At 37.7% G+C, this 26,182-nt stretch overlaps 1 protein-coding gene across 2 annotated transcripts in view; it reads left to right on the top strand.

Moving 5' to 3' along the window:
• Positions 1 to 26,182, top strand: part of NME7 (NME/NM23 family member 7) — a 259,209-nt gene that overhangs the window by 173,125 nt on the left and 59,902 nt on the right. For both annotated transcript variants that reach the window (XM_072732953.1, XM_026003344.2), the window contains exon 11: positions 25,916 to 26,023. In XM_072732953.1, coding sequence (XP_072589054.1) covers positions 25,916 to 26,023 — 108 coding nt within the window. The remainder of the gene's footprint in view (positions 1 to 25,915; positions 26,024 to 26,182) is intronic.

Raw genomic sequence — 26,182 nt, 5'->3', positions numbered from 1 at the left:
AAACTGAGCCCCGAGGCTTTACTGGCAACCCAGAACCCCATGTGCCTATTGCAGGATTCATTGTTGATCCCCCTCGTTTCCCTAAATTGAGAACTCATTAAAGATAATCCAGAAGATCACATGCACTTCAGGCTGTGATTGCCAATATTAAAGTATGTAAATGGGACTCATATTTCTGGTTATTTTGGTAGAAACCATTTACTTCCTTCCTATGAAATATTGAGTACAAGTGTCATTTGGTATGAGTCTACCTGATCTACAATTGTTTTCTCTTGCCTCTCTACCCTGTAAATGTCCTTCCATAACATAGTAAGAGCTGCACAATATTCCAGCATATGATTAATGAACTATTCTGCTACTGTTCATATTAAAAAAAATTATGTCAAACACATTGCCGAGACCGGATTTATAAATAAGTGTTTGAAAAAAAATAAATGTTTGCACAAGCTTTTTGTTATTACCTTAGAATAAATTCTTACAGGTGAAATTGCTAGGTCAGAAGATAAAAGGTGTTTATTCATTTGTAATTTGTTTTGTCTTGTGCTTTCTCAGCACAATAGTAGTTTAACAGACTTCAACTTTACTGATTACACAGTTTCCTTTGTAAAATATTTTCTCTGAATAGGGCGACTTATGTTGGTTTCTGAAGTGCATGAATATACAAAAGGGTTGTGTAATATCTGGAAACTAATTAACCTGAGGAGATAGTAACAGTAGGCATTACAATGAGCAGCATTTATCAACTTGATTTACTACCATACACGGCTAGTTCTGCTATGGTCTTATCACATTAGAGATATTGGTTTGTATACACAATACATAAAACAAGTCACACATGAATTTTAACTGAGAATAAGTGGCTGTTTCCCAAAACAGTAATTTGTCTTTTAATTTTTTTCCCTCCTACAGAGAATTTTATTTGGTAAACATACTATGTATACTCTGAGTCAAGACAGCAAGAATTTAAGAAAAAGAGAGCTTGGTTAACTATTTCTATGAGTCTAAGGAGTACATGGATGAGCAAATCTTGGCAGTCTGTTAACTTGTTATATTGCAAAACTAGCTTTTTAATCATGTTTTAAAAGCAGACTTAAATATATAGATGATTTTATTTTAAAAGTGACTGAATTAGATGATCCCATGTGTAATAGCACCAATTTAAATATAGGACTCCTTTTGGTATAGCTTATTAAATAAACCAAATGACTATACAAGTATTTTATGAGCTTAAATAGTTTTATAAAAGCAAATAAATCTGGGGGTGCCTGGGTGGCTCAATTGGCTAATCCTTTGATTCTTGACTTCCTCTCAGGTCCTAATCTCGGGGTCATGAGATAGAGCCCCATGTCAGGCTCTCCACTCACTGGGGAGTCTGTTTGAGATTCTCTGTTTCTCTCCCTTTGCTCCTCCCCCTGATCGCTTACATTCTTTCTCTTTCTAAATAATAAATGAAATATTTACCAAAAAAAGAGAAATCTTTCACAAGGTAAAATATTTAGCACATGAAATGGCACGTTTCTGATTTTTAAACATTTATTGTTAACAGCACATGCAATAAAAACCCTACAGTTACTTATCACTATAACAGTTAAAATATGTTAATATTTATAATTGTATTGTAAGTTAATTATGTATATATTTTTAAAAGCTTACAACATTGCCAATTATATGTTCATTTATTTGTATGAAATTTCTATTTTAGTTAGAATTTAACGGAATTAGGAATTTCAGTGGTTGAGCATCTGCTTTCGGCTCAGGTTGTAATCCCAGGGTCCTTGGATGGAGTCCTGCATCGGGCTCTCCATGGGGAGCCTGCTTCTCTTTCTTCCTATGTCTCTGCCTCTCTTTCTATGTTGCTCATGAATAAATAAATACAATCTTTAAAAAAAAGAATTTAAAGCAATTTAGAGACATTTATGCAATGTAATAAGATAAATCAAGTGAATGAGGAAATCTGGACAGGGGGCAAATGAGACTAGAAATGAAAAGATGTACCATGAAGTCCTATATTTTTATTACAGGGAGGACACAGTGTGGCTCTTAGTTTTTAGACATCCATGGAATCAGATTATATGACTGACAGTGTCCATGAGATAAACAAACTAATTGCTCACAAAAATCGTAACTTTTCCTAATACCTAACAGGAAAGTCCTTCATGGATCTCCAAAGAAGGCACTAAGTGATCTAGCATTTACTATTCTCAGTAGCTGCAAGTTTCATAAGCTGTTCTTTGTAAGAAGCTGATGATACCATCCCGGTAGTTGACAGTTTTATGAGAAATCAGAGTGATTCGATCCCACATCTTGTTGCAGTATAGGACTGGAGTTCTAAAAGAATGTGTTGTTTGTATTTTCTTAAAGCAATCCTTTATATATATTGTTCTTTAAGTCAATGCTTTGGCAATATTGAGTGGCAGTTATTACAAGGTTAAACTTGCTGGAAAATAACTAGGATGTGTTTATTCTGTGTCCCTATGCAAGTACAGAGTAGTGTGCTTTCTTAGCTAAGTCATGTGTACTTGTGAAGATTGAGGAGAATAACACAGATATTCAACTGAATGGTTGGAAACTCTCAATGAGGTGGGCCCATGATATACACACAGACAGGACCTAGATTCATTTCCACATATTTGCTACATAGAAATTATTTGAACAATCAAGTTACGAAAGTTCTATAGCATAGATAATCACTGGGTAGGTTTTTTTTAAAAAGATGTTATCTATTCATGAGAAACAGAGAGGTAGAGACACAGGCAGAGGGAGAAGCAGGCTCCATGCAGGGAACCTGACGTGGGACTCGATCCCGGTTCTCCAGGATCATGCGTTGGGCCGAAGGCAGCACTAAACTGCTGAGCCACCCAGGCTACCCATCACTGGGTAGTTTAAGCCTGAAATGCTGTTTTTTTTTTTTAATTAAAAAAAAAGTGTGATCAGATCCTTATCCCTGCCTAAAATAGAACACACAGGTTCAAACGAAGCAAAACAAAAACTCTTAGTTAATAACCTAGAGAACATATGTCCTTTACTCTTGTGGGGTTTGTTTTTGTTTTTGTTTTTCAGATGCACTCTCCAAGGTACAAAATGTAACCTTCAGGTATTAGTATGAATTAACTCATTATGTAGGGAATCATTAAAACCTCTGAAACGAGTGTGAAGTATATTGCACTTATCCAGACTTACAGAGCAATAAAGTATTCAGATCTTCAGTTTGTGGGTTCCCAGGAAGCCTCCCTCAAGGGCTACAAAATGGTACCTAGAACATGGCATTCTGTTTGTGCTGCCATTTTGTTATTTGTACAAGTCCCAGATTCAACAGGGAACAGGACAGATCTGATCAATTCTCTGTTTTCCTCCTTTTTCTTTTTGTTAATTCAACTACAGTTAACAGACACTGCTATATTAGTTTCAGATGTACAGTATAATGATTCAACAATTCTATATAAGACAAGTGTACTCTTAATTCTCCTTATCTATTTTCCCATCCTGTCCATCCACCTCCTCTCTGATAACTGCTGGTTTGTATTCTATTTTGAAGAGTCTCTCTCTCTCTCTCCCTTTGTTTATTCACTTGATTTGTTTCTTAAATTCCACATATGGCTGAAATCATATGGTATTTGTCTTTCTCTGACTGATGTACATCACTTAGCATTATACCCTTTAGGTCAGTCCATCCATGTTATCTCAAATGGCAAGATTTCACTCCTTTTTTATGGCTGTATAATATCCCTTGTATAAATACATCACATCTTCCTTGTCCATTCATCTATCAATGGAAACTTAGGTTGTTTTCCATGTCTTGGCTATTGAATTTAATGTACAGTAAACCTAGGGATGCATATATCTTTTCAAATAGTATTTTTGTTTCTTTGGGTAAATATCCAGTAGTGGAATTATTGGGTCATGTGGCATTTCTATTTTTAATTTCTTGGGGAACCTTTGTACTGTTTTCCACAGTGGCTGCACCAGTTTACATTCCACCTACAATGTACAAGGGTTCCTTTCTCTCCAGATCCTTACCAACACTTGTTATTTCCTGTCTTTTTTATTCCACTCATTCTGACGGGCATGATATCTCATTGTGGTTTTGATTTGCATTTCCTTAATGATTAGTGATGTTGAAAATTTTCATGTCTGTTGGACATCTATATGCCTTCTTTGGAAAAATATCTCTTCAGGTCCTTTGCCCAGTTTTTTATTGGATTGTTTGGGGCGGGGGGTTGGTGTTAAATTGTATACATTATAGATTTGGAGTACTAACCCTTTATCAGATGTATCATTTGCAAATATCTTCTTCCATTTGGGAGGTAGACTTGTATGTGTGTGTGTGTGTGTGTGTGTGTATACACATATATATACATATATACATATAGGTGTGTGTGTGTGTGTGTGTGTGTATATATATATATATATATATATATATATATGAGTTCAATTTGCCAACGTATAGCATAACATGCAGTGCTCAGCCCACCAAGCACCCCCCTCAGTGCCTGTCATCCAGTCACCCCAACCCCCTTCCACCTCCCTTTTCACCACCCCTTGTTCATTTCCCAGAGTTTAGTGTCTGTCATGTCCTGTCACCCTCACTGATATTTCCCACTCATTTTCTCTCCTTTCCCCTTACTCCCTTTCACTATTTTTTATATTCCCCAAATGAATGAGACCATATAATATTTGTCATTCTCTGATTGACTTACTTCACTCAGCATAATACCCTCCAGTTCCATCCACGTCGAAGCAAATGGTGGGTATTTGTTGTTTCTGATGGCTGAGGAATATTCCATTGTATATATAGACCACATCTTCTTTATCCATTCATCTTTAGATGGACACTGAGGCTCCTTCTATAGTTTGGCTATTGTGAACATTGCTGCTATAAACATCGGGGTGCAGGTGTCCCGGCGTTTCACTGCATCTGTATCTTTGGGGTAAATCCCCAGCAGCGCAGTTGCTGGGTCATACAGCAGTTCTATTTTTAACTCTTTGAGGAACCTCCACACAGTTTTCCAGAGTGGCTATACAGTTCCCATTCCCACCAACAGTGCAAGAGGGATCCTTTCTCCACATCCTCTCCAGCATTTGTTGTTTCCTGACTTGTTAATTTTCCCCATTCTCACTGGTGTGAGGTGGTATCTCATTGTGGTTTTGATTTGTATTTCCCTGATGGTAAGTGATGTGCAACATTTTCTCATGTGTTTGTTGGCCATGTCTATGTCTTCCTCTGTGAAATTTCTGTTCATGTCTTTTACCCATTTCATGATTGGATTGTTTCTTTGCTGTTGAGTTTAATAAGTTCTTTATAGATCTTAGTTACTAGCCCTTTATCTGATAGGTCATTTGCAAATGACAACCATTCTGTAGGTTGTCTTTTAGTTTTATTGACTGTTTCTTTGGCTGTGCAGATGCTTTTTATCTTGATGAAGTCCCAATGGTTCATTTTTGCTTTTGTTTCTCTTGCCTTCATAGATGGATCTTGCAAGAAGTTGCTGTGGCCAAGTTCAAAAAGGGTGTTGCCTGTGTTCTGCTCTAGGATTTTGATGGAATCTTGTCTGCCATTAGATCTTTCATCCATTTTGAGTTTATCTTTGTGTATGGTGTAAGAGAATGATCTAGTTTCATTCTTCTGCATGTGGATGTCCAATTTTCCCAGCACCATTTATTGAAGAGACTGTCCTTTTTCTAGTGGATAGTCTTTCCTCTTTGTTGAATATTAGCTGACCATAGAGTTGAGGGCCCATCTCCGGATTCTTTATTCTGTTTCATTGATCTATGTGTCTGTTTTTGTGCCAGTACCACACTGTCTTGATGATCACAAATTTGTAGCACAACTTGAAATCTGGCATTGTGATGCCCCCGGCTCTGGTTTTCTTTTTCATTATTCCCCTGGCTATTCAGGGTCTTTTCTGATTCCACCCAAATCTTAAGATTATTTGTTCCAACTCTCAGAAAAAAGTCCATGGTATTTTGATAGGGATTGCATTGAATGTGTAAATTGCCCTTGTTAGCATTGACATTTTCACAATATTAATTCTTCCAATCCATGAGCATGGAATATTTTTCCATCTCTTTGTGTCTTCCTCAATTGCTTTCAAAAGCATTCTGTAGTTTTTAGGGTAAAGATCCTTTACCTCTTTGGTTAGATTTATTCCTAGGTATCTTATGCTTTTGGATGCAATTGTAAATGGGATTGATTCCTTAATTTCTCTTTCTTCAGTCTCATTATTAGTGTATAGAAATGCCACTGATTTCTGGGCACTGATTTTGTATCCCACCACATTGCCAAATTGCTGTTTAAGTTCTAGCAATCTTGGGGTGGAGTCTTTTGAGTTTTCTATGTACAGTATCATGTCATCTACAAAGAGGAAGAGTTTGACTTCTTCTTTGCCTTTTTGAATGCCTTTTATTTCTTTTTGTTGTCTGATTGCTGAGGTTAGGACTTCTAGTGCTATGCTGAATAGCAGTGGTGAGAGTGGACATCCCTGTCATGTTCCTGATCTTAGGGAAAAGGCTCCCAGTGTTTCCCCCATTGAGAATGGTATTTGCTGGGCTTTTTGTAGACGGCTTTTAAGATGCTGAGGAATGTTCCCTCTATCCTTACACTCTGAAGAGTTTTGATCAGGAATGGATGCTGTATTTTGTCAAATGCTTTCTCTGCATCTATTGAGAGGATCCTATGGTTCTTGTTTTTTTCTCTTGTTGATATGCTCTATCACATTGATTGCTTTACCAGTATTGAACCAGCCTTGCCTCCCAGGGATAAATCCCACTTGGTCATGGTGAATAATCTTCTTAATGTATTGTTGGATCCTATTGGCTAGTATCTTGTTGAGAATTTTTGCATCTGTGTTCATCAGGGATATTGGTCTATAATTCTCCTTTTTTTTTTTTTTTTTTTTGGTGGGGTCTTCATCTGGTTTTGGAATTAAGGTGATGCTGGCCTCATAAAACAGGTTTGGAAGTATTCTGTCCCTTTCTATCTTTCGGAACAGCTTTTGTAGAATAGGTATTGTTCCTTCTTTAAATGTTTGATAGAATTCCCCTGGGAAGCCACCTGCCCTGGACTTTAGTGTCTTGGAAGGTTTTTGATGACTGCTTCAATTTCCTCCCTTGTTATTGGCCTGTTCAGGTTTTCTATTTCTTCCTGTTCCAGTTTTGGTAGTTTTTGGTTTTCCAGAAATGTGCCCATTTCTTCTAGATTGCCTAATTTTTTGGTGTATAGCTGCTCATAACACGTTTTTTAAATCGTTTGTATTTCCCTGGTATTGGTTGTGATCTCTCCTTTTTCATTCGTGATTTTATTAATTTGAGTCTTTTCTCTTTTGTTTTTAATAAGGCTGGCTAATGGTTTATCTTATTAATTCTTTCAAAGAACCAACCCTTGGTTTTGTTTATCTGTTCTACAGTTCTTCTGGGCTCTATTTCATTGAGTTCTGCTCAAATCTTTATTAACTCTCTTCTTCTGCTTGGTGTAGGTTTTATTTGCTGTTCTTTCTCCAGTTACTTTAGGTGTGAGGTTAGCTTGTGCATTTGAGTTTTTTCCAATTTTTTGAGGGATGCTTGCATTGCGATGTATTTCCCTCTTAGGACTGCTTTTGCTGTATCCCAAAGATTTTGAGTGGTTGTATCTTCGTTGCCATTAGTTTCCATGAATCTATTTAATTCTCTCTAATTTCCTGGTTGACCCTTTCATCTTTTAGCAGGATGCTCTTTAACCTTCACATGTTTGAATTTCTTCCAAATTTCTTCTTGTGATTGAGTTCTAGTTTCAAAGTATTATGGTCTGAAAATATGCAGAGGACAATCCCAATCTTTTGGTATCGGTCAAGACCTGATTTGTGACCCAGTATGTGACCTATTCTGGAGAAAGTTCCATGTGCACTTGAGAAGAATGTGTATTCAGTTGCATTTGGATGTAAAGTTCTTTAAATATCTCTGAAATCCATCTAGTCCAGTGTATCATTTAAAGCTCTTGTTTCTTTGTAGATGTTGTGCTTAGAATATCTGTCATTTGTGGAAAGCGCTGTGTTGAAGTCTCCCAGTATAAGTGTATTATTATCTAAGTATGTCTTGACTTTGGTTTTTAATTGGTTGATATACTTCGCAGCTCCCACATTAGGGGCATAAATATTCATGATTTTTAGGTCCTTTTGTTGGATAGATCCTTTAAGTATAATAAAGTGTCCTTCTTCATCTCTTACTACAGTCTTTGGGATAAACTTTAATTTATCTGATATGAGGATAAGATATGAGTCCTAATGTGAGTCCTGCTTTCTTTTGAGGACCATTTGAATGGTAAAATAGTTTTAGAACCTTTTATTTTCAGGCTGTGGGTGCCCTTAGGTCTAAAATGAGTCTCTTGTAGACAGCAAATAGATGGGTCTTGCTTTTTTATCCAGTCTGAAACCCTACATATTTTGATGGGATCATTAAGCCCATTCACGTTCAGAATTACTATTGAAAGATCTGAATTTAGTGTCATCATAATACCTATTTAGTCCCTGTTTTTGTGGATTATTTATTTGGACTTCCTCTTTCTTTTACAGAGTCCCCCTTAATAGTTCTTGCAGAGCTGGTTTGGTGGTCACATATTCTTTCCATTTCTTCCTACCTTTGAGGCTCTTTATCTCTCCTTCTATTCTGAATGAGAGCCTTGCTGGATAAAGTATTCTTGGCTGCATTTTCTTCTCATTTAAGACCCTGAATATATCCTGCCAGCCCTTTCTGGCCTGCCAGGTCTCTGTGGAGAGGTCTGCTGTTAATGTAATATTTCTCCCCATATAAGTTAGGGATCTCTTGTCTCTTGCTTCTTTAAGGATTTTCTCTTTATGTTTGGAGTTTGCAAGTTTCACTATTAAGTGTCAAGGTGTTAAACGGTTTTTATTGATTTTAGGAGAGGATCTCTCTATCTCCTGGATCTGAATGCCTGTTTTTCTCCCCAAGTTAGGGAAGTTCTCAGCTATGATTTGTTCAAATACACTTTCTAGTCCTCTGTCCCTTTTGGCACTCTTTGGAACCCCAATTAAACGTAGATTTTTTTCCTTCTGAGGCTATCATTTATTTCCCTTAACCTTTCCTCATGGTCTTTTAATTGTTTTTATCTTTTTTCCCAAGCTTCCTTCCTTGCCATCCGCTTGACTTCTATGTCACTCACTTGTTCTTTTACCTCATTAACCCTTGTCGTTAGGACCTCCAGTTTGGATTACATCTCATTTAATTGATTTTTAATTTCGGCCTGATTAGATCTAAATTCTGCAGTCATGAAGTTTCTTGAATCCTTTATGCTTTTTTCCAGAGCCACCAGTAGCTTTATAATTGTGCTTCTGAATTGGCTTTCTGACGTTGAATTGTAATCCAAATTCTGTAGCTCTGTGGAAGAGAGTACTGTTTCTGATTCTTTCTTTTGTGGTGAGTTCTTCTTTCTAGTCATTTTTCTCAGTGCAGAATGGCTAAAGATGAGTTGTACTAGAAAAAGGAAGAAAAGAAAGAGAAAAAAATAAAAAACAAACAAAAAACAGAACAAAACAAGGAGGGGTATCCTCTGGTTCTATATACTGTAAATCACTCAATTTCCCCTGTAGCTTTCCTGCACTGCTTGGTCAAGAACTTGCTCTTCCCTTGTCCTTCAAGCTGGTCTTCTGGTGGAGGGGCCTGCTGTGCTGATTCTCAGGTGTGTGCACCTGGTGGAGCTGCCCCACCCCCTGCCAGGTGCACGGCTCAGTGGGAGCTGTTTATCCTGTGAGGCCTCTGTTCCCAGGTGGCCCCACTCCATCCCAGACACAGTGTGACACCAGGAGGAACAACCACACTGGCGGTGGCCAGCTCTCCAGCCCTGGAGTCAGCTCCCCCAGTAACTACCGCAGCTCCCAGTCTGCAATGACCTAGAGGCTCCCAGGGGTGGGAGGCACGGAGGCACTGACCATAGCTGAGGGATGTGCTGGGGATCCTCGCTGTCCTGTGCTCTCCCAGCCTCCACCTGTCCCAGGGGAGTGCAGGATCCTAGGCTATGTCCCCAGCACCCTGGCATCTGGGGCTTGTGCTGCTGGAATTGCACTCCCAGGCCACTCAGGCCCCTGGGAGGTAGCCTTTTCATTTTGTTGGTTTCCTTTGCTGTGCAAAAGCCGTTTATTTTGATGTAGTGTCAATAGTTTATTTTTGCTTTTGTTTCTCTTACCTTAGGAGATATATCTAGAAAAATGTTGTTATGACCAATATCAGAGAAATTACTTCCAGTTTTCTCTTCTAGGAGTTTTATGGTTTCAGGTCTCACTTGTAGGTCTTTAATATATTTGGAGTTTATTTTTGAGTATGGTGTTAGAAAGTGGTCCAGTTTTATTCTTTTACATGTAGCTGTCGAGTTTTCTAAAAACCGTCTATTGGAGAGACTATTTTTTCTCATTATATGTATTTGCCTCATTTGTCATAGAATAATTGACCATATAAGCATGGGTTTGTTTCTAGGCTCTCTGTTATTTTCTATTGATCTATGTCTATTTTGTGCCAGTACCACACTGTTTTGATTACTGCAGCATTCTAGTATATCTCAAAATCTGGGATTCTGATGCCTTCAGCTTTGTTCTTCTTTCTCAGATTGCTTTAGCTATTTGGGATCCTCTGTGGTACCCTACAAAGTTTAGTATTATTTGTTCCGGTTTTGTGAAAAATGCTATTGGTATTTTGATGGGGATTGCATTGAATTTTATATTGCTTTGGATAATGCGGACATTTTAACAATATTAATTCTTCTAATCTCTAGAATGTGGTATATCTTTCCATTTGTTTATGTCATCTTCAACTTCTTCAATCAGTGTTTTATAGTTTTCAGAGTATAGGTCTTTGACCTTCATGGTTAAGTTTATTCCTAGATATTCTTTCTGGTGCAATTGTAAATGGAATTGTTTTCTTAATTTCTCTTTCTGCTACTTCATTATTAGTGTATATAAGTGCTACCAATATCTGGGTATTAATTTTGTATCCTATAACTTCACTGGATTCATATATTATAGTATTTTTGGTGGAATCTTTAGGATTTTATGCATACAATGTCATGCCATCTGCAAATAGTGCTGATCAATGCTCTTACAGAGAGATAGCCAACATAATTTCAGTTACGACACAAGTTACACTATGCTAAGTACCCTTTGTAGCACAGAGGGTTCTTAACTCTAGCTGGAGATTGGGAAATGCTTCATGGAGGGACTTTTCTTGTAGGGGCTTAGAGTTTCCCTGAAGGAATAGTGTGAACAAATTATGGTGATATAAAGATATATTTCACGTTTATGGAAAAGTAAATAAATGTGTTGATAAACATCACTCCACTGTGTTTGATAGGCATGTTGAGGTGAGTATCACAGAAAATAACAGGACTCGTTGCAAGTTGTTTAAAAAGGTTCACTATTAAAGCAAGTATGTATGTCCTTTTTTGTGTACTGGGTCCATTTACAAAAGTGATGAGGCTAAAATAATATTTCAGGGCAAAATTAAGGAGCTCCTTGAATTATCATACCTTATATGTCTTAATTATTGTTTATAAAATGGGGAGCCATCAGAGGTGATTGAGTTATGGAAAAAGCTATCATGCCAACTTCCCCTGCACCTTGCTAAGCTAAAGAGTAGCTGTGAAAAATGGAAGAAAGTTCACAGAACCCAGAAAATCCTGTGAAACCTGCCCTGGGTACCCTTCCTTTTATTCCCAGGGCACTTTGCATCATATCTCCAGGAGAGCTTTTGTCACATTGTGTGTTGGGTCAGCTTGCACCAGCTTGCAAGATCCAGTCATTAGCGTCACTTCCCAAGTCCATATGCTGTCATGGTGGGAGTATCTACACTATGGAAATCGGAAAATGGTACAGATCAGTTTGTTATTGTTTATTTTTTGACAGCTGTTTATCAATTCCTAGAACATCACTATCTGTTTATTTACCTGACATCTCATAAGACTGTGACTTCTTAGAATAAAAAATGTCATGTGTAATTAAACTTATTTCCTTACCTACAGCACCAGCATCTCACATGTTAAAGGTATCAATAAATACTCATTGGATAAATGGAGGGGGATATTAACAAATAAAATTAATAAGTTAGGTAGTGACCAACTGGTTGTGCATAATGACTGAAATTGTTAGAAAAAGTTTTAAATTATCTTCCCTGGACATTTGGAAGGATAGTGATGCCACTTGGAACAAAAGAAGAGATATTCAACTGGCACCTGGAGATTGCAGGAGGGTAGTGGAAGATAATTATTTGGGGACATGTGTTTGAGGTACTAGAAAACCAGGGTTGGAGATGCCAGCATTCATTCTAATAACTGTTGAATGATAGTTTTGAAATTACTTTTTCTGTGGTTTCCTAAAATACTCAACTACACAGATTAAAGTTCAAAGTTACCATTTGTTAAGAAGGAAAATTGTCTCATTCCAGCAGTACAAAAGAAAATCAGATTTCTGTAAGGTGCTCTGAACATTGCTTTGGCAGAGGAGAGCAGAGATCAGAGCCTGGAAAAGGTTGAGGAAATGGAACATTTTTTTCCAAAGTAAATATTGTGTTTCAAGATGATAGTTTATAATTCTTTTAGGAAGAGAAAGTGAATTTTCAGGCATTAAAGTTACCTTTTGGAATATAAATCTGAAAGAAAAGGTTTTCGTTTTTTTCTTTTTAAGATTTTATTTATTCATTAGAGACACTGGGAGAGAGAGACAGAGACATAGGCAGAGGAAGAAGCAGATTCCCAGCAAGGAGCCTGATGTGGGACTCAATCCCGGACCCCAGGATCACACCCTGAGCCAAAGGCAGATGCTCAACTGCTGAGCCACCTAGGTGTCCCAAGTTTTTCTTTTTAAAAAGGCTGTAACAGTTAAAGACTAAAGATGAGAGGAAAAAATAAAAAATAAAGATTTTTTTTTTTTACAATAAAGATTTGGGGAAGAAAAGATACTTCTGAAGGCAAGAACTGTAATCTGATTTATATAGGTAAAGGGGTATTCTGATTTATCAAGTATTCTCATTCATAGAAAAACTCAGTGTATTTTGTGCACAAATGTGTACTGGTAAAAGATATATAATCAAGAAAATAATGACATTATAACCTTGGTAAACAGAGTTTAGTATTTCCTCTTTAAATGAGGATCTTGCCTCAAGATCCTATATAAGAATGTGATTTATTACATTATAGAGCAATAGAGGAGCATATGTTTTCAAAAGAAAGCACATGTAATAGAGCAGTTCAAATAAGATTAAAGATGATTAACTATAATGTGACCACTAATGTTTAGAGAATGAGTTGGTCCTTTCTACATTATGGGTATTGACCAGAAGATTCAGTAGTCCTTCAGGGAATTTGGGTGTGTCTTACTATCCCAATTGGAAAAATCATTTATGAGCATGCACTTATACCTAATGCCACTCTGGTGGACTGCTCCCATCTCATTTCATATTCACCACATAGGGTTCTGTATCTGTGATGAAACAGTAGTGTTATCTTTAATCAAGGTCACAGAGCAAGTCACTTTCAGAGCTTTGGGATTAGTGCTTAGAGTTCTTAATTCCATTTTCAAGCAGATGTGCCCTAATTTGAGAAAGTCTGATATACAAAACCATCAACTCACAAAATAGATAAATTAAGTAGTGATTACTTTCATTTCAAAAGGATATGTTTCAGGGTTCCTTAAAATAGGCATGTCTGAAGAATGTAACATACCCAAAAGGGCCTGCTGGATTATTAGTAACCAAGAGATCTAGTTTCTCTACCCTGTTGTTAACCAGGTTAATGAAGTGTATATATTTGATCATGTAGTCATTTCATTCATGTATTTATTCCTGCACTAAACCATTACTGGTGTTACTCAGTGAATCTTTCATGAGCTTTCTCTGTGTGGTGGATATACAAAAGTCATAGCCCTTGAGGCGTTTACAAATGACAAGAGTGAAACAAGAGGAATAAATTTTTGATGGTGGACTCAGGCTGACCTGTTAGGAGACCACTGTGGTCTAAACAAGGTGAGAGGGTGGACTGCGCCAGAAGGGGTAGACTTCTGGCAACTTTAAAGGGAATTGTAGCATGCCTGGAACAGGTTAGGAAATTAAAAGTTTGCCCAAAGTGGTTGATCTTTGGATACACTCTTTCTTCAGTGCTGGATAGGAAATCTAAGAGTGTAGAACCAGGTAATCCATACCTATAAAAGGTGATAACTGTCTGCATTGCCAACACAATAGGGGGTTGCAAGGTACATATGAAATATTTCATTTTTTAAAAAATGAAAGTACTATCTAAATGCTTCATTATTAGATATAATCTTGGGAATTTATTTATAATATTATGAAGATGATAACTGTATCTATTGTTGAATGCCTGATTTGGCCAGACACTATTAGGCATTTTGTGGACATTATCTTATTTTTTTTAATTTTTATTTATTTATGATAGAGAGAGAGGCAGAGACACAGGCAGAGGGAGAAGCAGGCTTCATGCACCGGGAGCCCGACGTGGGATTCGATCCCGGGTCTCCAGGATCGCGCCCTGGGTCAAAGGCAGGCGCTAAACTGCTGTGCCACCCAGGGATCCCCCATTATCTTATTTTTTTTCCCATTATCTTATTTGATTCAGTCCTGTATGCTGGACCTAGGCCTTTAAGACACCCAAGATATTTCCACACACTGCTGAGATTTATGTTGCTACTATAGGATAAATAATCTTAAGTTTTATAAACACTCTTGTCCTATTTTATAATTTGAAGTATCCCTATATATATTGAGTTTTTAGACCACTGGAGCTATTGATGTCAAGGCCACCTCACCATACCAGCATCTAAGGCAAAAGTTGCTACTGCTACCTCCACTGCTGCCCCCGGCACTGACTGTCACAGAATCTGGTAACTTAGGCCTTGAGTCTGGCCACAACTGTCTCCAAACACTTGTGCGTCCCACTTTGTCTGCCAGGGGCAACATCAGCAGGTAGCTGGCCTGTGTTCATTTCTGCCTTCCAGATCTTATTGGGACAAAATTTACATCAAGAATTCTAGCCTTAAAAAAAAAAAAAAGAAGAAGAAGAAGAAGAAGAATTCTAGCCTAAAGATGTCTAGAGAATATAATTTTTTAGATTCCTAACCTCCATCTGGAAGGAGGGTAAAATGAAGGGTTAAGAAAGCCACTCTATAGAATGGACTTGGTCTTACTTGTGTTGCTTATTCTGAACCATTTGTAAGGACTATGAGCTTCTTGAGAAGAGGGAGAAAAACTTCTGAGCCAGAATATTCAGAGGGAATTGTATGTGTTTTCATGCTTGAGCTAGGAAAGAGCTTGGTGGCTTTGAAAATTGGAAGAGGTGGAAGGGACTAGATTATTTCAGGTGCAGGTAGAGAAGTAAGCAGGATTCAGATCACATAGGCCTTTCTAGAGCATGTTAAAATTTTTAGATTTCCTGTTAAGAAGGAAAGCATCTTAAGGAGAGAAATGGTATGATTCAGCTTTGTTGAATAGCCTGTTTTGTGGTGAATGTATTTATCAGGAGCAGTAAGAACTAGGAGACTACATAAACCAGGAAGAGTGAAATCTAAGAAATCAATAGTCTAGGTAAGAGAATATGGTAGCAGAGTGGAGGAAAAGAGAAATAGGCTGCTGTGGACTGTATTTCAGCATTTTATTGACGGGACTTTATAATAAATTGAGTGTTAAAGGTGCCAAGTATGGGTCCCATCTGTTTCATTGTTTTGTTCCTTTAGAGGAGTTCCCGAGTATTGACCTTTAAGTTTCTTTAGGAGAGTCCAGAAAGATTGTGTACCAGTTCTTCATTTTATCAGGACAGGGTAGGCTGTGGGGAGCACTTCTTTTTAGAGGAGAGATTGAGAGTCTTTCAAGTTTCTCAGTAGTACTATGACTATACTTCAAAGGTTAAGTCTCCTAAATGTAGCATTTGGGAAAAACAAAATAGGAAAATATTTACCAAAAAATTGTATCATTTTCTTCCTCTGTACTAACATGTATGCTCACAGACTTAATATAAATGAGTCTTTGTGGGTTTTGCTAAAATGTAATTTACGTAAAAGTGAGCAAAGAGATTTGCCCAGCTATTTAAAAAGAAAATGCAGGGATCATCATTTTTACTTTAAAATAACACCTGTGTCAGCCAGTGCCTATTGTTGGCTAAAGTAGCAAACAGCTCAGTAAGGGGAAGTGATTACTATGGCATGTGGTCTATTGAAGCCTAGTGCAAAAGACAGGATTGAATTGTCTAAATGTTTTGCCTGAAATCCCATTTAATTATCACCCTCTTCAGGTTCTATAAATTTACATTACATCTCATTTCTACTTAATGAAAAGTGAGATGTGAAGCCTGTCAAGAGTTCACAAGCCAGGTGTTTTAATGATTCCTCATATTTAAGCAACTCATGTGGTCTCCGGAGCTAGTAAGTGTATTTACTGTGAATTCTCCAACAGCTCACTCAATGAGATTAATACGTAAGTAGTTGAGTTTAATTTTGCAGTTATTCTTTCTGAGTCCTGTGCATAGGTTTTAAAAGGATCCTTAGACTTATAGAAAGTAGCCTTTGGATCTCTATTGTGGTCCCCTTTCCTATTTCCAGTTCCTCCAGTGTTCCATTATCATGTTTTAGTTGAGAATTTATCCGATACTGCTCATCTCCCAGGAATATAAAACTATCACTGCATTAGTTAATATAAAGTTTCATGCAAGTGGAGAAGTCGCTTTGAAGGTCAACTTTGGTGGGATGTTTCTGAAGTACCAGAGGAATCGAGGCAAGAACTCAGCATGTACTTTTTAATATTACAGGACTCCTTGGCTAAAAGAATGAATATTTGCTGCTTTAATTATAGCAGTTGCTTATTTGGTCTTTAATATTAAGTTTTATTACCCTTGTTGTCTGTGAAATGAGGGCAATAGTTATAGCATGATTTTCTGTTTTGCTTCACAGCTTTTGTAGGGTTGCCAAGACTGAAGCTATGCTAGTTCTTTGTCTTTTTTTTTTTTTTAAGATTTATTTATTTATTCATGAGAGACAGAGAAAGAGAGAGAGAGAGAGAGAGAGAGAGAGAGGCAGAGACACAGGCAGAGGGAGAAGCAGGCTCCCTGCAGGGAGCCCAATGCAGGACTCGATCCTGGGACTCCAGGACCACGACCTGGGCCGAAGGCAGGCACTAAACTGCTGAGCCACCCAGGGATCCCTATAGTTCTTCTTTTAATATTTATCCACTTGTCTCTATCATAGCTAACACGGTTACCCTATAGTTTAGAGTAGACGTTTTCCTTTTGCTTAGAATCTTTTTGAAATTAGATTAATGACCAATTGTGATTATCCACCATGTACCACTCATTGTATGAATGTATTCTATAGTTGATCAACAAGTCGTCTCTCATAAAAGTTGTGTAATCAATAAATGTCACAGATCTCTTCCCAATACATTTCGTTAGTGGAAGGTCACTTCAATCTTGTATTATCTCTCTTATATTATAAATAACTGAAACAATATGGCTTTCTGTGTAAGCAATTTGTTTTCTTTGTCCAGATGTATTTTATGAGTCTGGCAGACTTAAAATTCAATAAACAAAAATATTTATAATGGACACAATAGTAAGATAATTATATAAAGTTTCTCCAATGTGTTTTCAGTATTTAGCTAATCATCATCCTACTTACTGCATTTTTCCCATGTCTTAGATTTAGAGGTCATTCTTTAAGCCAGAATTCTTCCTCCCATGGCAGGATTACCAGAGCAGAATTTTTAGTACTTCTGATGAGCTGTATAATAACCAAGCATTTGACTTGAGGGTGCTCAGCAGGCCAGGTTGTAGTGGCAGATGGATATGGCAGGAATTTAGTAGAGTTTGAAAGACTGCTGACCTTCTAAATGCAAATAAGTGTGAGGCTTTAAAGAGTCTCATTTTCTCAGGATAACCTATTACTTATTAAAACTACAGTAAGTTAAATCATTTCTTATATGAAAATTGCATGTTGGTATTTTACATTGCTTTTACGTATCTGATATTCATTTCTGCTTCGTTAAGGGATGTGCTTGGTGGGATGGTTTTCACCATAGTACAAGGAACAGGAGAGCATGAGCATGAGTCTATTAGTAACAATTAGGGAAAAACTGCCAGGAAACAGAGGGGGAGAATGATCTGTGGAAGGTTCTTCTGGACTTTCACTTTCAGTGTTTCAGTAATTTTTATTTTTATAGGTGTATATGAAATTTTACAGTAATCAAAAGTAAAATCAATGTATCTACTTTTTCAAAAAAAGATGAGATGAAAGCCTAAGTTTTAATGAAAAATGAAAGAAGCTATGAAGAAAATACTTGTTCTATAGCTTTATGCTTCATCATTATCATTTACCTAAACAAAATATAGCAGTAAAGACTTTATACTTTTTGTGATTTGTTTACTTATAGATTATCATTTAATCTAAGTGTCTTATTACTTGATTATTTAAACATTTACCTTTATTCTAAAACTATCATTAAAAATCTTGAGAGATGTCACATATTTATTAAAATATGTGGATGCCTGGGTAGGTCAGTCAGTTAGGCATCTGACTCTTGATTTTGGCTCAGGTCATAACCTCAGGGTCCTGGGATCAAGCCCCATGTGGGGCTCTGCACTCAGCAGGGAATCTGCTGGAGATTCTCTCTCTCCTTCTCCTTCTGCCCCTCCCCCCTGAGCTCTCTCTCTCATTCTTTCTCACTCTCTAAAATAAATAAACATTTAAAAAAAAAATACTTGAATATTTGGTTGGGTTACCTTTAATGCATAAACAAAGTATACTCTTTTTCTAAGAAGTCTCATCTTAATTTTCTATAAATCCTAAGGTTATATTAATAAAACTAATAGGCATTGTCTATTGAATGTGACAGACACATCTCTAAATAATGTGACTTATTCCTTCAGTTCTCACAACAACACCATCATTAAGTCTTGTTTTTATCCCTATTGTACAAATGAGGACATTAAAGCAGAGAGGTTAAGGAACACGTGTGGTCAAACAACTAATCAGTGACAAAAGCAAAATTCAAATCCACAGAGCCTTCCACCATAGCCCTTGCTCCTCCTTACTTCTCCATCCTAGCTCCCTGAGTAGAAACGTTGTCATTTTATGTCGGTCAACAAGTGTTTGAAAAACATTTACTCTGTGTTTAGAAATAAGACATAAAATACCAAGGAAGTTTTATATTGTGTTAAAGGTTGAGAGTCTAATGAGAACTTAGACACACAAAATAGACACACACAAAAAAACCCCATATAAAATACAAATCAGAGATCCTTAATAGGAGCATAAATTCCTCTTGAAACAATGGAAAAAGTAAAATTCCCCTGGGCAGAATTCAAATAAGTCCCATAGAGGAAATGATGTTAGTGGGATTTAAGCTTTCAGGGAAAGTTTGAGTGAAGCCTATAAGATAGGTTTAGGCAAAATACAGAGGATCTTGAAGGAGCCACATTAAGGAACTTAGGCCTTAGGCCATAGCAAGTGAGTAGCATAATAATATCTGTTCTGTAGGTGCAAAATGATAGCAGCATGAACAATGAATTGAAGGTGGCTCAGAGGGTTTGGGGAAATAGAGAATGTCAGTAAAATGAGTGCATTAACATGGCAGATAGCACCATGGGCTCAGAACTGTCGCAGAACCAATACCTAAGGAAAGCAAATTAATAGAGCTAACAAATAACCTTTAAAATAAGAGAGTCAGTATCCTCAGAGAGATTTAAGGAATGTCAGATCCATGAAAAATAATAATAGAGTCTATATTTTGAGAAGATAAGCAAATTTGATAAACATCCAAGAAAAAAGTGAGGAAATATAAACCAATATTAGAAATCAGACAGGGAGGGCAGCCCAGATGGCTCAGTGGTTTAGCGCTGCCTTCAGCCCAGGGCATGATCCTGGAGACCTGAGATCGAATCCCACATTGGGCTCCCTGCATGGAGCCTGCTTCTCCCTCTGCCTGTGTCTCTGCCCCCCCCCCTCTCTCTCATGAATAAATAAATAAAATCTTAAAAAAAAAAAAAAAAAGAAATCAGGGGACATCACTATGGTTCCCTGCTGAAAGTGGTCAATTTTCTATTTGTAAAGTTGCAGCAATTCTTTTCTTAGATCTCAGGTTGAGTTTGCAGGTGCTTAGACAGATTTGATAGCTATCTAGATGAATCCCTGGGAACAGACAAAACTAAGGTCTCCTACTCCTCTGCCATCTTGGACTCCTTACCTGGATCCAGTTTAAAAAAAGAGGGAAGATAGAATCAGAAGTCGCAACATTTGTTGCATAGAAATAACCAAAGGAAAGAAGACATGACATGGAGGAGAGAAAACAATGGAAGAAATAGAAGCTGACTAAAGATGTGGCTCTTCACATTCAATTGGACAACAGTCAATAGACCAGTGGAACAGAATGACTGGCAAATAACCAATACCTAGATAAAGAGATAATGCAAAACTTTCCAGAAAAGAGAAAAAATTACCTAAAAAGAATGGTAATCAGATTGTGATAGTCTGCAACAACATATTTGTCATATATGCTGTGTATGCAACATACGTTGTGTGTGTTTGTATAAGTAGTAGAGGCTGTGGAGGGCCACTCACATCCCCCTCTCACCTTCAGGACTAAAGTGCCCATTCTCCTGTATGTTGGCAACTGACAGTAATTCAGTAAGCCCTCCAGATATTGCCCCCTGTTAAAGAAAGTCACCTTGCCCCTGAGGTCATGGCCCCTTCCCTGGAGTGGCCCATATCCAGTGACTAGTCATTTTGGAGAGATCAAGGCTGTACCTGTTTGCTTCAATTCAGGATGATTTTGAGGGGTCATAGTAGCTCTAGAGCTCGCTGTAGGATTATCTGAGGCTGTTGTTGTTACTCATTGCAGTTCAACTACTCCCTCTGCCCAATCCCATGTAACTTACTTCCCCACAAGTGTAGATCCTGAGGCCACTTCCCAGTAAACTTCCTGCATGCAAATCTGCCTCAGAGTTGGTTTCCTAGAAAATGCAACTTGTAACAACATTATTCACAGCTACCCTTGAGACTCTGACTAAAATTGACTATGCAAAGAAAATACCAACAAATCCCTTCAAAGGATGACCAAAGAGACCACATTCTTTCACCATGGTACATTATGATTAGACCTTAACGACAACCTCCCCAATTACCACCACCACCATCACCACACACACACACACACACGCACACACACACTCTTCTTCAGAGTCAAGTGTTGTACATATAAAGTCACCTACATGAAAGCAATATTTTAATGAAAATGGTGAATGCCAAATAAAGTAGGTACAGGATAAGTTCTTATGAAACAGTTCTCTCAAATGGAGTCCTTTTCAAGTATGTTCCTCCTAACTGAAGTTACAGGAAAAGGAAAATAAGTACTCACCTTCATGATTTTACAAAGTACATCTTCACCGAATGGCAGCTTACCACCACGTGAGAAGAGTAGGTGTGTAAGATTGGGTGCTTGATTCTCAGGAAAATTAGGGTGAACAGAATAAAAGTCATGAATTTGAAATAAAATATTCAGCCACCCTTATTTTCTAGTTTATCAAAATGTTTTTCTTATTTGTAACTGACATTTGATACAACCTTGAAAGGAAGACTTAATTAAATAGATGCACACCTTTAAAATGTGCCAAAGTCATTGAATCACACGTGTGAATACCTCTCAACGTTTTTGCACCAGAAGCTACAGCCGCCATAGCTCTTGGTGATTGCCATATCTACAGAGCTGATCCACTCAGCACTTTGGCTCTTAGTCTGTGATCCTCCTTTCCTCACTGTGCTTGCCCTCCATGTGACCTGGGCCATGGTTACGTCTTAAAATTGATCATTATAAATCACTGTAACCCCCTGTTGGAGAAGGTCATTGAAAAGATATGACCACCAGTTGACCTAGTGGATCAGAGGTTCCTTGTCCCCTCGCCTGTCCTTGGAATGTGGGTTCTGCTTGCCTTTCTGGCCCCTAGTGGCTGCTCCAAAGGCCCAGCCTTGAGATAATGATATGATATTGAGAACACCTGCACAGTATGCATGACGGAACCCAGTTAAGGCCTCTGTGTGAACTTAAGATGTTGCTAGTGAGTGCAGGGATCCACTCACCTTACTGCTACTCAAATTCCTTTTGCTAAAAAAAAAAAAAAAAAAAAAAGTTCCTTTTGCTTATGAAAACTGCCACTACTAAACTTTCTTCAGTTTCTTCCCGCCCTCTGAGTACAGGGGCCAGTTTCAGATTACACCTGGCAAACCCCAAAAGGGTTGTTAATCAACACCCCATCACCACTCACTTCCAGTAATTTCAATTTTAGGTATCTTTTCTCTTAATTTTCCAGCTCACTTCTTCAAATGCCAATTTTAATACTCATTCTGTCCCACTAGGAGCTCCAATCCATTGATCTACCTTTTCAGCATCTCTCACCCCTGCACCCCTACCCCAGACCCTCGGTTTCTTACTCAGTTTAATTTTCGTTGCCTGTCCTTACTATCATTCCTTGCTTACACTCTCAACTCCCTTACCCCTCTCTTGTTTTGTGGTTTTCTTTTGGTAAAGCCCTAACCCTCATTACATTCAACTTTCTATCAAATCTCTGCCTGCACCCATGCAGCTGTATGTGGCTGGAGAACACACAGCTATCCTGTATGATCTCCCTTTTCATTCGTGATCACTACCTTCACTAATGAAAGACCTCGCAGGAGGGCCCTTAGTGCTGTCAGCAGTCACATTTCAGTTTCTAATTCATTCTCTTGCTCTCTTAAAATGTGTTCTGTACCTTCTTTTCTCTCCTGACATCCCAAAAACTTCCTCCCCAGCCTTCCTCTCCAGCTGATGACAATCCTGCTACCCCTTTCACTGCATAATAGAATCAATCATAAGAAAACTTCTGGAGAGAACTTTGGAAATGTTCCATATTTTGTTCAGGATGGTGATTACTGAGTTTATACATTTGACAAAATTCATGGGGCACTTAAAACCAATGCATGTTACCTATGTAAGTTATATCTCAATAAAAATTAAAAATAAAGAGCTTCCATAAGTCCCCACCTCTGCATATATCCACTCCCTGCAGCAGACTCTGTGTGTATTCTTGATGCTAAAGATGGATGTTCCATGCTCCTGAATAAGGCCAACTCCCCTACTCTTACATGTGACTCCACTCCAGCAATTCCCTCTTATTCCTGCTTTGTCAGTGTTTGTCTTCTTTGGATCATTCCTCTCAGCATGTAAACATGCTATTATTTCTCTCATTTTAAAAATAACACTCTCCTCCAGAAAAACATCTCTCCTATTCCTCTTCTCTCCATTTACTGCTCAATGTTAGCAGCAAAACTCTTCAAATAGTTGACTGTATTCACTTTTCCCAGTTCCTCTACTCCCTTTCTCTCCTGAAATCACATTAATCTGTGTTTTGCTCATCTCCAGGCCTCTGAAACCACTCTTGTCCAGGATATTCTTGACTCCATATTGATACATCAGGTATGCAGTTCTTGGTGTTTACCCTACTTGACTTCTCAGCAGCATTGGACACTGCTGATGACCCTCTGTCCTTGACATTTTTCTTCACTGTCTTCTAGGAATGCACTTGCCTGGATTTCTTCTTACCTAGCTGGTCATTCCTTCTTCATCTCCTTTGCTCATCTCTCCTTGTCTCCTTGACTTTCCAATGATATGGCACCCCCATATCTCTTGTCACTGCCTTCGCAGTCTCATCCAACTGAAACCTTTAAATACCTTAAAAATGCTTTGGGTCCCCAAATTGTTATTTGCAATATGGAAGACTCCTCTGAACTTGGGGCTCATACCCATCCGTGTATTTGAAAATTTCCCTTGAATATCTGATAGGCAACTCAGACTTCATGCATTCAAAACCAAAATCTAGAGTTGAAGATGCCCTACCAGATGAAGTCTAATTATAAAATTATAATAATTAAGACAGGATAAGGTAAATGTACAAATGGACAAAACATCCAGTGGAACCAAACAGCAAACCAATAAACAGACTCATACCTACACAGAAATATTATATATAACAGAGCTAATCACTGGAGACTGGTGGGGAAGGAGAGAAACTATTCAATAAATGGTGCTTGGACAATTAAATATCCATGTGGAAAAAATGAAAATGGTTATCCCCCTCACATCATAGCCAAGAGTCAATTGTAGATGGATCAAGAACTTCAAGTGGAAGGGCAAAACTTAAAGATTTTAGAAGACAATAGAGAAGAGTATCCTTATGGTATTGGAGTAGGGAATGATTCCTTCAGAAACAACCCAAATCATAAATGAGAATATTGATAAATTTAATTTCATTAAAATTTAGTATTTTTGTTCATAAAAATCCTACTAAAGAAAACCCAAAGACAAGCTTCAGACAGGGAAAAGATATTTGCATCACAAAAAAGTGACAAAAAATAGAATTCAGGATACAAGAATAATAATCAAAAGGAATGAAAATAAAAGCCAGTAGGAACTTGGGGAAAAGATAAGAATAAGCATTTTACAAAAGTGGATGTGCATGAAAGGACACTAGCCATCTTTAGTAATCAGGGAAGTATGAACTAAGAACACAGTGAGACACCGTTCCACACCCACCACGATAGCAGAATTAAAAAGTCAGCCAATATCAAATGTTGATTTTTAATGTGTGTGGTGGGAATTCTTGGTGCACTAATGGTTGAGGCGAATTGGTACAACCACTTAAGAAAATGGTTTGGCAGACTGAATATGTCTGGGCCCTAACCCAAACAAAACTCTTGCACACATGCACCATACTACATATAAGAGTGCCATACTACACACAGAGTTGTGTGTGATTGTGGGTGTTCATGTCAAAAGCAAAGAGGGGAGAGAAAAAATTAGTTGAATGTCCATTAACAGGAAAATGGATAAAATATGAATTTTTATAGTAATAAAAACAAATGAACTACACAACATGGACAAATCTGAAAAACAGTGTTTTGAAAACCAAACGAAACAAAGGAATTTTTAAATAAAATTGAGAGTAACGGGTACCACTGGGTAGAGGTTGGAGTGGGATAGCATGAAGTCAGGTTGAAGTCCTATACAGGGCACTTTTCAGCTAAATAGTGGGCACACAGGTTATTCCTTTTTTAAAAAAAAATTCATAAAAATTAGATACCCTTTTTGTATGTATATGTCAAAATTAGAAGTTTTGGAAATGTTTCACTTAAAATTTTTTAAAAAAGGGGACTCCTGGGTGGCTCAACGGGATTCCTGGGTGGCTCAGTAGTTTAGCATCTGCCTTTGGCTCAGGGTGTGATCCTGTGGTCCTGGGATCGAGTCCCACATTGGGCTTCCTGCATGGAGCCAGCTTTTCCCTCTGCCTGTGTCTCTGCCTCTCTCTGTGTCTCTCATGAATAAATAAATAAAATCTTAAAAAAAAAAAGAATGTAAAAAAAAGACTAATAAGTCATTAATACTCCCCCATCTTTAATTTTTTTAACTTCTTGTTACTTTTACTCTCAGTTTTGAGTTATTTGTAACCATTCTTTCCCCTAATGTGAGCTAGTGCTAAGCTGATACAACTGGAACATTTTGAAAAATCTTTTGAAAGCAGTGCCATCAAACTAGCTCATTTTAAATTAAGTTGTTCGGATTCAGGTCTTTCACAGTAATGAACTGGGTTCGTATTTTATGTGATTTCCATAAACTGTTGATAAAAAGAGATGTAATTATTGTTGCCCTCTGGACTTTATATCAGGCCACAGAAAAAGCTTTATGAGTGAACTGAAATGTTTCATTCCTCAAAGTTTTCATACATACACAATATTTCCAGAAAAAAGTCAGTGCCATCAATGTATACATGTATTTCATACACAGGTAATTCAAGTGTTTCAGATAACTGGTGTTTTTCTTGTTAATACTGAGTGACCAACCTTATATGTAAATGTGTATTTTCTAGGAAATTGCCCGGCATTTACGCCCTGGAACCCTCAGAGCAATCTTTGGTAAAACTAAGATCCAGAATGCCGTTCACTGTACTGATCTACCGGATGATGGCCTCTTAGAGGTAAGATAAAGAAGGCTCAATATCCTATTTGTATTTCAAACTCATAGTCTCAGCTGTTCCTGTGTATAAGAAACCTTTTAATATTCTTGGATTATACTATTATTTGGCCATCTGAATACTTCAGACTACAGCTTTAAATGACCACATTGTAGGATGCTG

This window comes from Vulpes vulpes, chromosome 13 (genome assembly GCF_048418805.1).
Source record: "Vulpes vulpes isolate BD-2025 chromosome 13, VulVul3, whole genome shotgun sequence".
NCBI lineage: Eukaryota > Metazoa > Chordata > Mammalia > Carnivora > Canidae > Vulpes > Vulpes vulpes.
Note: the sequence above shows the minus strand (reverse complement) of the source record. Positions and strands in the feature narration are given on the sequence as shown.